Source organism: Vipera berus (assembly GCF_964194415.1).
Source record: "Vipera berus genome assembly, chromosome: 3".
NCBI lineage: Eukaryota > Metazoa > Chordata > Lepidosauria > Squamata > Viperidae > Vipera > Vipera berus.
This window is the reverse complement of record NC_138204.1, coordinates 57,615,935-57,630,129: the sequence shown is the minus strand read 5'-3', so window position 1 is coordinate 57,630,129 and position 14,195 is coordinate 57,615,935. Positions and strand designations below refer to the sequence as shown.

At 37.8% G+C, this 14,195-nt stretch overlaps 1 protein-coding gene across 1 annotated transcript in view; it reads left to right on the top strand.

The window, feature by feature from the left end:
• Positions 1 to 14,195, top strand: part of TESK2 (testis associated actin remodelling kinase 2) — a 78,938-nt gene that overhangs the window by 30,665 nt on the left and 34,078 nt on the right. Inside the window, exon 4 of the mRNA XM_081325680.1 lies at positions 3,703 to 3,751. Coding sequence (XP_081181806.1) covers positions 3,703 to 3,751 — 49 coding nt within the window. The remainder of the gene's footprint in view (positions 1 to 3,702; positions 3,752 to 14,195) is intronic.

The window sequence follows — 14,195 nt, the reverse complement described above, 5'->3', positions numbered from 1 at the left end:
TGGACTCTGGCCCTTCCTGATTGGTGAAAGCCTACTATAGTAGGAGCTAAGTTGGGACAATAGTGATTTCATCTTTGAGAGGGGAGGTATTACTACCCTCTTTGAAACCCCCCTCTTCAAGAAACTACCATTCAGTCTGGATATACTGGACAATTTTTGTGGGAAGGTGGCAGAGAAAGTGGATGGATTACACAGTTATAGGTCATCTTTGATGAGACTGAGATAGAGGCAGAATGACCTTCATGCTTCTGTTTGATCTGTCTATGGCTTTTGATATCATGCTATCTTTTTGAGATATCTGTGGGAGTTAGGAGCGGGGGGGGGCATTGTTTTCTCCTTTCTGAAGGGACAGCTTCATTTTTAGTGTGGTGGGAAAAGACTGAGCCCTGTGTCTCTCAATTGTGGGATGCCACAGGGCTCACTGTTCTATTTCTATTCAGTATTTACGTAACTAAAGCAAAATCTGTTGGTACAAGCCTAGGTTTTATTGGTTATGTCAGGAGTAGGCAACCTCGGCTCTTTTATGACTCATGGACTTCAACTCCCAGAATTCCTGAGTCAGCATAGCTGACTCAGTCCATGAGTCATAAAAGAGCCGAGGTTGCCTACCCCTGGGTTATGTTGATGATACCCAACTTGACTCCTAGATGATCCTGTCAAAGTGCTCTCCATATATATGGAGGTTGTCTGGAACTGAAAGGAGAGGAACAAGTTAAGATTTTCCATCAGCAGGAAGGAGTGGTTTGAGGTTTGAAGGCCTAATAATTCCAGTGAGATTACATTGTTAGATCTGGAAAAGATTGCATTTTCCCAAATAGAGCTGATTTTGGGGATGGGAGGGATCTTCTTGTATTCATAGCTCCTGCTTAAGTGCAAGTGCAGCTGTGGCCAGGAGGGCTTTTCACAGCTTCATATTGTGCACCAATTGCAGGCTTTCCTGGAGTGAGAGGAAATAGTCATAGTCATTCATGCCTGAATTACCTCTTGATTGGACTATTACAATGCACGCCATATGGGAGGTGCCCTTAAAAATATTTGGAAATTATCACAGGTTCGGAATACAGTAGCAAGACTAGTTTTAAGCGCATTTTATGCCCCTCCACAAGACATCTCTACTACAAGAGCTGCACTGGCTGCCATTTAGCTTTCAGGTGCAATTCAAGGTGCTGGTTGTCACCTTTAAAATTCCATAGTTCATGGTCTTGGTATATTTAGGACTGCTTTCTCCCAGTATTTCTGCCCTCTATAAGATCTACCATGGGACTAATTTCATATGCCCTTGATAGGAGACTGCCATTTCATGGATCATAGAACCGTGACTTCTCTGTCAGTATCCCTCCTATGGAATATTATCCCCTCCCCCAACATTCAATAGTTCCCTCTCGAGCTTTGAAAACCTGGCTGTTTTGTCTAACCGGAAGGCCAGTTCTCTATTACTATCCATCTTGAGGATGAATTATTTTTTTCTGCATGTATCTACTAGATGTGTATTATTATAATATTTTGTTTCTAAATTGAATTTGTGTTGTTTTTAATCCCAATTATGTACTGGTGAGTTGTGTGCTGCTCAACTGTAGGCTAATTGGAATGCCTTATAAACCCGGTAAATAAATAAACTTGCTCCTGCTAATAGGCAACTCGGTGCTGAGAATTAATTTCTATTCAAGACAGATTTTCATAAATACTAACTTTTTAGTATGAAAAATGGTATTTGAGAATGTAAAATGGCACTTTCTTTGTAAGTTAGTTCCTCAGAATTATTTCCTACTTTTATTATTGAAATATATTTTCAGTTCTTCAGTGAAAAATTCCAGAATTTAGTGTTGTCCTGAACTAAATGATACATGTATATTTGCAGTCATCTGAGATGACATAGTTAAAGCTATTTTCCCAACAGCAATATAAAATACTAAGAACTCATTTGCTTATGATATAACCTATCAAGAATTTTATTTTTCAGGTTTCATGATACTTAATCTGGATCTCCATTTTCAAATTCAGTTTATAAAATTCTTTGAAAATGGTATAGGCTGTGTTAGAAAGTGGCTAGCTGCATAAGGAATAGCAGTTACTAAAATGGCAAAATACCAAAGAAATATTTGAGGGAGGTACTTGTCTGATGTTAAAAGAAAAGCAACATATTGCCCAAGAACTGAATGGTGGAGGTAATGTCTAAACCAGTAGTCCCCAACCTTTCCTACTCTATGGACTGGCAGTAGCGGGGACATTGGGAGGGGGAGAGGGGATGGTTTCACACGATTGCCTGCCACTTGTGTGGCCTGGTTCCCTATGGACTGCAGGGTAGTACCAAGGCCATGGACCGGGGGTTGGAGACCCCTGGTCTAAACCATAAAGTACAAAGTCAGTTCATTGTTTGTTCTTGTTCACAGTCATGTCTCAGATTCCATTCTTTATTCTTCCTTCTGCTCTTGGGATGCAAGATTCTGTTTCACTCATTGTGACCTTTCCATTCCCACCACTTGTTTCTCACTGCAGGAACTGTTTCTTCTCCTTATCCCTCTTTTATGTTTTTTTTTAAAAAAAGTTTTGGCTAGTGGTTAGGAAACAACTGAGTTCTGGATTCCTTTCACTTTGAAAAATGCCTTATGTACATGTGAGACTCATAGGTGTATTGTGGATGGAGGCCAAAGTTCAGCTGCTTTCTAGCCAGAAAAGTTGATTTTAGAAAATAAATAATTTCTCTTCTCCAATTCTTCCTAAAATAAAATAGAGAAGGGAGGGTTGGTGAGCAACTAGGAAGATATGTTCCTATGCAATAAGGCCTATAAATACCATATAATTAACTTATAGTATAAAAAAACTTTCATTTAATGTAACATTTTACAATAAATAGGTCATGCTTTTTCTAATTTTGTTATGATGTTTTATTATTACTGCATGTAAAATTATGTATTCTTTTGGCTACAAGTCTTTAAAATTGTTTATCACTGTTTAACAAAACATAATTTGGTACTCTGCTTAAAATGAGGGATGGGTCTACTTACCTATATCCAGTTGTTATTTCAGTTCTAATTTATTAAAAAGTTTGTATCATATAGGTAGTCCTCCACTTATGACCACAATTTAGCCCAAAATTTCTGCTGCTAAAGTGAAACATTTAAGTGAGTTTTGTCCCATTTTAAGACCTTTCTTGCCAAAGTTGTTAAGTAAATCACTTCACTTAGTAAATTAGTAACATGGTTGTTAAGTGAATCTGGCCTCCCCATTAACTTTGCTTGTCAGAAAGTCACAAAAGGAGGGATCACATGACTCCTGGACACTGTCACCATCATAAACATGAGTCAGTTGACAAGCGTCTGAATTTTGATCGCATGACCACAGGGATGTTGTAATGGTCATAAGACTTCTTCATAAAAGACTTTTTAAACTTTTTATGAAAATGTGAACAATTACATACATTCTGAAACTTCCACGTAGATTTAAGCATAGGAGAATTGGAACTTATTTCCTGTTGTCAAATACACTAGTTCATTATTTATGCTTGAACTAAAAGGAAAATGTTACCGTCTTACATACAAAGTAGTATATTTGATTGCAGAACAGTTGTGTAATGTTTTTGGAACTGGTGTCATCCAATATTTCTAATTTTTTAAAACTGCATATGTACTATAATGATTCAAAAATAATGAACCCCTACAAAATCCACTGTTTCTGATTTAAGATTTTACTCCTGTTTTGTAGGTTTATGGGTGTCTGTGTACATGAAGGACAGTTGCATGCCCTTACTGAGGTAAGCTGATTACCTCTCCTTCCCTCCGCTTTGCAAAGTTTCTTATGGTGATGGTAAACAATGTATTTAATGAAGTTGACTAGTATAGTTCTGACGTAGGTACCCTAGGAACAAAATAGTACTTTCGAGTACCCTGCAATCCTTGGAAATGGTCTAAAATGCTACTATTATTTATGAAATCAACAGTTATTAAGAAATCAAAGAACACAAGGAGGGTCACATGTTCATTTTCCCACTCTCGTCAGGAGTTATTTAAAGAAAGCAGTGTAGTCTTGGTGCTGTGTTCATTTCTGAACACAAATCACATTGGTTCAGGTAATGCTTCTTCAAGGTTTTTCTGCAACTGCAGTCTCACCACCTTCTCGGTAGCCTTTCCCAGAAAGAGAAAGTTGAATAAATCCACAATTCTTCTGGATTTGGGGGTACATGAAGGACCCTTGAGGAAGGATTGTACCCACCCCATCACCTTCAAGACAGGCAGCAGCATCTGTTTTTCCAAGGATGAATTCACTATCACCCTGGACCAGTTATTCATTTACCTCGCTAGAGATATTTTATCAACTAGGAAGAACGAACATCCAAACCATTGATTGCAGAGTTTATATTAGAGAGAACATGTCTACTTACGGTACTTAGGACTCAAAGGCTTATCCCAGATAACCTTTCAAAAAGTATTTTTTGTTACTATGTTAGGACTTGCTTAGATAATGTCTATTTCTGAGTAGATTAGAGCAATTCTATCCTCTAGATGCATAGAAAATTCCTCAGAACAGCTCTGCAACTATTTTTCTAACTCATCCTTCCCTTGTAGGGCCCAGGGCTCTCTCTCTCTCACACACACACACTACATTCATGTGAGTGCGCGTGTGTGTAAATATCAGTTAGTGATTAGGCAGATCAAATTTTATAGAATGATTGTAGCTGCTGTATTTAATCTGGCATGAACATGTTTTAAGTTTCTTATCAAAATGGAAAATTGCTGTCGTGGTTGAATCATTTTTACCATTTCAGATTATACCATATGGCATTAAACTGAAATATCTCTTAAATGCAATACAATTTTTAAAATATAAGGAGGGATATTAACATTTGCTAGCTACATAGCATTTCTATAAATGACCGTATATCATTACTTGTAAGTAGTAGTAATATACAGTTGCAATGCATTTTGTATCAGTCTATATAGATTCTGTTTTTTCTGTTTTATGGATTCTTTTTTAGCCCTTCTTTTAATGGATCTTTTATTTTTATGTATGATACTGTGCAAAAAATATGAATGGCTTCTTCTATTCTAGGCTCCTTACATTTGTGTTCTGTCAGAAGCCTGGCAGCCTATAATAAAAGTAGGATAAAATGCTTAATTTAGGCTTGTAAGCTGAAACTTTAGGAAGATGCTTTGAGACTTTTTGATAAGGATCTTTATGTTCAGAAAATATTTTGGATTTGTGGATTTTCACATAATGTTAATTGGATGTTTATTCACTTATTTAATATGTATCTCATCTTATAGTTGCATACCCTTCTCTCCCCCCCCCCCCCGCCCCAGTTATCTATTTGTTCTGCTGCCATCATTAAATCTTTCTAGTTTTCAAAATATCTAAAATAACAATACTAGGTAGAATATGGAAAAAGATATAGGTTGGAACAAGCACTTTGTTAACATAGAAACAAGGGACAAGTTCATTTATATGAAATAATTTAAAATGGGTTGACTTCTAGAAAATACCTTAGTAGCCTATCAATACTAGCCTACCCTGTTACTAAAATTATTCTATCTTCCTGACCGTAGTATGTATTCTGAGGTTTGGGATCTGGGCTTCTTTGAGTTTAATCCACCTCCAAAATCCACCTCCACTTCCAACCTTCTTTTCCTGGAATATAATCTAGGAGGAGGTGTCCTGCATTGCCCTCTTTTGATTGGCTGTTCTTCCCCATTGCCTCAGCTATCCCACTCTTTTGCACAGTGAAAATATCTTTAGACACACTTTTCTCTTAGCAAACTCATTGTTTCCGAAGTAGTTAAGGACAAAGTAAAGTAGCTCTTCAATTAAGAAGCCGTCGCTCTACTAATCAATTGTAGGTTATTCTTTTGTAATATTTGTGCATATTTGTGAGTGTCAATTATAGTTAGGACTTAGTGAATGAAAATGAAATGTTAGATTTTTGTTAACCAAATATTTTTCAGTCACCATTATGGATTGCATTATTTCATCTATCAACAATGCTAAGATAACGTTTTTGGAGTTTCCAGGTAGCCTTTCATCACTCAATGCTTCATTTTAGCGAGATTGCTATGTATATAATGGTACCCATAGACATGGAACATCTTGTTTGATAGGCAACCTGGTAACTTGGAGACATTTTAATTTCAATTCTTAGCAATCCTTACTAACTGAATATTGTGGGAGTTGTGAATATTTATGTTATTAAGAGTTGTTTAACTTGGTCAAAGATCTCTGAACTTTGTTTTATGATTTTCTCTGTGATTTTTGCTTTTCCGTATATTTTTGCTTTGAGTTGCTTATATATTGTGGAACTAGAAGGTTCCATACTGATTTCTGCTTTGGTTTCCAGTTGCAAGGTATAGAAGTAAGAGCTATGTTTCTATTTTATTTTTTGGATTATGGTTTTCTTGCATGTTAATTTTAGTACATTTTCCATGCATCTGTTCATTAATTGTAAGATGTCTTACGTATAATATTTTCTGCAATAGGAATTTTGCATTTTACATTTGTAAAGTGAAACTTCAGCTTGTAGAACTTAACTGCCATTGGGATTCTTCTGTAGAATGTGCTAATGTCTGTCTTATTTAATGTGATAGGCCAAAACTGAGAAATGGCTGTACCAGTTTGGTTTACCAAATATCCATAGACATGGCATACACTCTTGGGTTTGATATTTTTTGTAATCTGATGGTTTGCTTTGTGTGACTTACACTGTTTGTTCTCCATTCCTATCACAAAACAACTTTTTTCTTGTGATCATGACACCCTTCTTTCTATGCCAGTATATGTTTATTTTCTTTAATTTAGGAGAAATTCTAAAACCATTTTCTTCAAGATTCCTTTGATCATTATCATTTTTCTTGCCAATCTGTGTCCTCTAGTAATACTGGTGCCTTCTCTAAATATGCTACCGTATTTTCTGGCGTATAAGACGACTTTTTAACCCATGAAAATCTTCTCAAAAGTTGGGGGGTCGTCTTATACGCCCAGTTGTCTTATACGCCGGAAAATAGTACATAAATCAATCGAGCGCCCCCATTCTTGCAAAGCAACTTCAAGCCTCCTTAGTCCAGTCCCCCCTCCAATGTGACTCTCCCTTCCCACCCCCAAGAGCCTCTAAGCCCCTTCCCCTCCCCCTTGCAAACGCCAGACCCCAGGAGCAGCAGGAAGCCCCTCCCCCTCGCCCAAGCGGCATCTGAGCATAAGCAGAGCGCGCCCTGCTACTCGCTATCTTTCCTGGCAGTCTGGACAGCGGTACTTGGTGGCCTGGCACCCCTCTCGCCCGCAGACCAAGCAGCGGCCCTCGCCAGCCAGCCTCGGCATGGCCGCCCCAAGCCCGGCTCTCCAGCGCATCTTCTGGGCCCGCCTGGCTGACCGCCTCCTGGGCGGGGCTTGGCTCCAGATGCGGCGGCTGCTCCGTCTGCAAATGCCTTGGTGGAGCAGTGGGCTAATGCCTCCTTAAGTAACACCAGCTGCCTGCAATTAGTGCAGGTTCACATCCCACCAGGCTCAAGGTTGACTCAGCCTTCCATCCTTCCAAGGTAGGTAAAATGAGGACCCAGATTGTTGGGGGCAATTAAGCTGACTTTGTAATAATGCCGCTTGGGGTGTGGGTGAAAGCCCTAATAAGCAGGCATATACATAGAATGAAGGCTACTGCTAAGCTTGTAAGCCGCCCTGAGTCTTCGGAGAAGGGCGGGATATAAATGGAATTTTTTAAAAAATGTACTCTCAAAGCCGGATTGTGTTCGGTTGTGCAGGCTGCCGAAAGGCGGGGACTCGGAGTTCCCGTGGTGGTGTGGCGTACCGTTTGCAGAGTCTGGCCTGGAAGAGCGCATCGTGTGAATGCAGCTCTTGCGTTTATTCCAAAGGGTGGGTGGAAGGAAAAGCCCCTTTGGGCTTCAAAAGGGAGGCTTTGAACCATCTGCAACAGACGGGGCTGAATCGGGCTTGTGTCGGACACTTGGCAACTGGCATGTAAGTATTTTCCGGCGTATAAGACAAAAAATCTTGAAAATCTTCTCAAAAGTCAGGGGTCGTCTTATACGCCCAGTCGTCTTATACGCCGGAAAATACGGTATATTTCACAGATATTTAGGTATTTTTAACAGGACTCTTGTGTCCTGCTATGATCTTCATTAGTTTTTACTGTAATAGACCTATTGGTAAAAGTTTATCTAATCTCTGTATGTAGGACTGCATTTTTGAATAAACGTACACAGGATTTTGACTTTAAAATGTTTGAAAGTTTGTAAAAGAAGACATTAAACTCATCATGGAAGGCCCATCTCACATCATGGAATGTATATTTTCAGTCTCTCTCTCTCTCCCAAACAGAACTAAATCCCTCACCTCTAATGCTGTAATAACTGACTGGCATAATGTTTCTGCCTTTTCCATTTTACTGTTTTCCTTATTCTTTAAAGAGTGGAATTTCATTCAATGGAATGATTTTTGGTGCAAATTAATGTTGAAGAACCTATTTGCATTGTTTGAAAAAAAGTAAGCACTAGTGAGAAAGAAGTGTATCCTTCTTTCCTCTATCCAGTATTATCTAAAACTATTGCAATACACTTCTGAACATGTAGAAAGTGTCACTAAAGTAGAGGTTATCCTATACAAATGAATAAGAGATATAAACAGGAGTTGTTTATGAACTCCGAACAGTTGTTACAAAACCTTGCACTGTGATAAAATTATTGTCCTTGGTTGCTTCTGTAGAGTTTATTTGAAATTCTACTTTCTGTAGAATTTACCTTCAGTTCTTACACTGATTATATTATACAAGAGATCTGAAACTACAGTAATAAAAGCTTAGTATTTTGTCTAGGAGAAGATAAAGTTATCAGAAGTAATTAAAAATGCAGCTGCTAATGTACTTTACTAAAAAAAAACCTATGAAAGTCAAAAGAAAAGCTTAGTTTGAAAGGATCTGGTGCTTTTGGTTTTAACACCTCTGTATTTAGTTGCTTGACTTTTTCCTCTGCCATTATCTTTTCCTATTTTTATTTACTATAAAGGTCCTAAGAGCTAGCTTCAATTTGAAAAGGATGACAGGCTATAATCATAATATGGCATATAATCCTCATTGTATTTTCAGAAGCTCTGTAAGAAAATAATTTTAGATTCTTGGCCAGAGGGAGAAAAGAGGTAGTGTTTGTAGGTGCTTTCTCTCCACCAATGGATTTGTGAGAAATGCCTCTCATAGAGCATGGCCTTTGACAGAGAAGTTTCTCTACTATAGCAAACTGATGTAGGGATTGAGGGAGAATGCTTTCAATTTCATTTGGGGAGGGATGTGTAGAACATGTGGTTTTATTACTTACAGAAGTAGCACATGCAACTTCTGATAGGGAAACAAATCTTATTTCCTGTTTCAGCCTAGCCCAAGGCCATCTACAGGCAGTAGCCACAGCAGTGGCAGCTCATATTTGTGTAATTTTTTTGGCTTGCTAACAAAGAATAAAGGGAGACAGATACGATCATTTCAAACTTATTTGTTCTCATCAGTCAGCCATACCCTTCTGAGATTCGAACCTGGGCCGACTGCGTCTTAAGCAGTTGTTTTAACCCCTAGGCCACAGGCTCTCTCTCTCTCTCTCTGTTAGCTGAGAAGCAAGGGAGATATGTGTTAAATCTTTGTTAAGTATTTAGAATGCACTTGCTTGGTCCCAGACATGGGACAAATCTTATTTCCTGTTTCAGCCTAGCCCAAGGCCATCTACAGGCTATAGACACAGCAGTGGCAGCTCATATTTGTGTAATTTTTTTTTGGCTTGCTAACAAAGAATAAAGGGAGACCGATATGATCATTTCAAACTTATTTGTTCTCATCAGTCATACATACATACATACATAATGAAATGATTTTATTACACTTATTTTAATCCTTGTAGCACCATTGCAATGAATGTGGGAATTGTGAGGCGAAAGAAAGTGGCAAAGTTTTCCTGAAATATTGGATATAGAAACAGTAAACAATGTGACAGTGGGAGGCCCTATTTAACAGAGAAACATTCTGAGCACTGGTGAAAGTTGCTTTGACAGAGCTGGGAGTTGTGGATAGGCTTGTCTCTTTTAACACAGGCCTCCCTTTAGAATCAAGTGATTTGTCGGAAGATACATACTGCTTAGTTGGCACTGGATCAAGGAAAAATCTGTCCCATGTTTACCAGTAATAAAAGAAATATTTATTGTTGTATGAGAATACTTTTGTTCGAAACAAAAGAAGACATGGTGTAGTTTTTTTAAAAAACAGTATTATTTTTGGCTTGGATACTGTCTCCAAATGATTCAGATACTTTAGTAGTGAACTCTCTTGAGATCCTAATGCATATTTCATAAAATTATTTTTAGTAACTGTCATGGCCTTTTGAAAAAAAATGAACAGAGTTTACCACTCTTCCCGCACAATAGAAGATATTACTGATATGTGATGGTCTTTTTCTTATTCAGGATTTATCTGTTAAATGTACACGTGGGCATTTGATTTAAGAAAAGAAAATAAACGACATAATTTTCACAAAAGCACTGTTGGAAGGGTTTGTCATATTTCTCACAATAAACTAGTCTGATTCCTGAGGAAGGCATCACAGAGCTTTAAATGGTAAAGATCTTCCTCTCCTCTGGCACTGAGGTTTTTGGATGAGGATGAGAAGTTGTGGGGAGGTGGGAAAAGGAAAGGAAGAGAGATTAGACATGAACAATTAAGAAATAGACGGAGTGATAACTGGTATCTTATTTTCTAAATGAAAGCTATCCTGAATGGCATTTTTTAAAAGAGATTCTGCCTTGAAAATCCTCCATAGTACTTTTGGCCATCTCATATTCTTAACATATCCAAAGCACAATGGGCCAGCCAAGGAACTAATTTAAACGAATCCATGAGTTTGTTTAAGTCAGTGGACTTTTTAGATTGTTTTAAAAATGGACTTCTGTGCTATATTATGAGCTGAAAGTTTGAAACTGTTTCTGTCCAGGAGATATTAGCTATGTTCATTCAATGAACCCAACTGAATAGCTTCTTGACCTAATTTAATTTTCCAATATAAAATTGTTTTATTGCAGTTAGAGGAATTATTGAGTAACTAGTGCTATATACCTAAAACATTCCACTAAAATTGTGTACTGAATAAGTTTTATTTAATTGCTTCACAATGTACCAAAGGCATATCCTACCTAACTTCTAGAGATGATTTCATATTTTGAAAGAGCTTCAGATTTTATCTGTACTGTACAATACATCCTATAGATTAGTCTGGCAGCAACCATTGCAAAAACAAGAGCCTGCAATTCATTCCATAAATTATAGCAAAGAGGAGTAGACATGGTGATAATGTTTCCTGCTTCTTTTAAAAAAGCTGGGAAGATGTTGGTCATCAAAGATTGCTTCCCCTATAACAGAGTTCTACAACCTTTCCAGGTTGGCAGCCCAGAGGGGGAGAAAGAGGGGATGGTTTTGTGGGAGGGGCAAGCGTGCATGTGCACATGCATGAACAACCATTGCTCATGTGAGTGGGGCCAAGAGCACCCGTGACACTCGTGCAAGTGAGGTCCCAAGTGCTAGCACCACTCACACAAGTGGGCCATGAGCTTCTGTGACGCTCACGTGAGTGAGGCCACGAGTGCCTGTGACGCCTGCATGACTGGGGCCCTAAGCGCCCATGGCACTTGTGTGCACCAGCCAGCCACTTACACCACTCGTTGCAAATAGGCCATGGACCAGTGGTGGGCCATGGCGTACAGGTTGTGGACTCCTGCCCTATAATTAGAATTTTTAGGGAAATTTAAAATAACTAGAGTCAAGGGACTATGAATTCTACCATACCTATAAAATTAAATATGTGGACTATATGTCCCCATTTTTTTTTGCAGGATGTAACGTTACAATTTGTGAATGGCCTGTCACACAATAATCATGTCACCCCTGAAAAACGTGGTAATTCTTGTTCCTTGCCTCTGTAAATATACAAGGTGCAGACAGATGGATACATTTGGGGATCATCTTATTGGGTAGAATGCTTACTGCATCCCTTGTCTCCCTACTTTGTTTTCATCATCCCTAGTCATGGAAAACTCCAGGAATGCTGCTTTGCCAGCATAAAACTCTCAGCTATGTGAAATACACTCCATCAACAAAGCTGATTTGGCAGGAGAAGCTTTTCTAGCTTTTTAGTGAGCTTGTTAATTGGTTCACAATGAATTCTTCCCTTGAAAGAGTCCCGTGACTGTCCGGTGCCTCCACAACACCTCTGCACAATACCTGCTAGTGGAGCCTCTGAGAGGGAATGTTTAATAAGGTTCCATATAGATAGATAAAAAGACAAATGCCTGTTAGGGGAAGGAGGTGGTAACTTCATAAATGTCATGCATATAAAACATGAAATGGTGAGCAAAGGTTGCTTTCACTGTGAAAGGGAATGGGGCTTCTACACATTGATTAGTTGCATTTGGATGTATTTTTGCATTCAGCTGTTGGATAATTTAGTCTGAAAAATAATTGGATGAAAGTATTGTTCATGAACTGCATTGTCACAGAAAATAGGGAAGTGTGATTCACAGTTGATGAGGATTGCAGAAAGCAAAATATGTATAGTGGTGATGAAATTATTTGCAGATCAAATGGGTTGCAGTGAAGCAAGCTGTTTTGTAGCTTCACCTCCATTATGAGTCATTTAAGATGTAATATTAAGTTATTACTTGTGGAAGAACATCCCAACAAACCATTTCTCCTCCTCCCCTCTTTTTACTTGGAGTTTTTCCTCAATTTCTAGTTTTCGCTAATCTACCAAGCCACAGTTTGAGAACATGGATTGAAATGGCTTTGTGAATCATAATTTGGTAATGAGTACTAAGTATTGTATGTAATGACACAGTATAGTTAATAAACAGCAAGTTGAGGATAATTGTATGAAAAGCATGCAAGATCTCAAGAGTCTTGGTTGCCGGTTGTGATGCTAATGCTTCTTAACTGAGTCATAGTCTATTCAGATTCTCCCGATTGCTCAAAAGATGGATTTTATCTTCTTCCAGTAATTTGGTGAACAACAGTAATTTTTTTTCTAAAAAGAATAATCTTTAATCTGCCTAATGTTTTATTTGTGTATTTGATTTAAAATAATATGACATATTTGGACATTTTAGCCACCCAGACTCATTAGTGACTAGATGGCCTCAAATATTGAAATTAAAAATAAACATAAACATAAATACTATGTATTCTAACTGCAATCTAATTTTCTTCTATGTAAGTAAGGTTTTTGTTAAAAGTGAAAAGTCTACAAGCTTCATACAGTACTTTGAAAACTTTATATTCCCTGTTTTGCAACTTTGAACATTCACTGTGTTTTATGTTTTATTACTTATGAGTAAGTCAGCCCATAGAGTGAATCCACCCATATTATTTTAACACTGTTGTTATGTTGGAAGTGTGCATGTCTCTTAGAGTTCTGGTAATATAGGCTGTCACATGATTAGTATTGGTATGCCATTTAGGATACTTTCAAAACACTCAAATGTCAATTTCAATAGGACTCTGCCCATTATTTTAGCATGAATTAGATGGCTGATGTTTGAAGGATTAACACATAAGAACATGTCATAAGAATGTACAAGTGCTCAAAAGCCTAGCAATTAAAATGTGTACTTATAATTCTGTGTACCTATATTAGTTAAATAAATAATGGTTGAAATAAGTCTGTATTTCACACTGTTGGATACTGTGATTCCTTTCAATAATGGAAATGCATAAACCATCCTTAATATGAATTAAGTGCCAGGTATCTAAACATTTAGGATGGTGGCATCTCTCTCTATAGCTGCAAAACATGTGTCATTATTCCTGTAGAAATGATTATTGACTTCTTTCCTAATATATTGATTTATCTTATGCACATGATGTTTCCTTGATGCAATGCCATACATAATAGGAATCTTGTGGAGAAAATTAAGAGGCCAAGCCTTTTAATGTACATATGAATCAGTTCACAGTGTCTGCTACACTTTTTGTTGTTCTTGTTCAGTTAACAGCTGTATATTCTTCCATATGAACAGAGGTATGAAAGTCTGCTAGAATATTCAAACATATCACAAAAAATAGTGACCCATCAATTAGTTTATAACAGTGGTAGGATTCAAATATGTGAATAACCGGTTCTCTGTGTGAATGCCGCTTCCAGAAGTCCATTCTATGCTGGGCAATGAAAAACTAGCTACCGGTT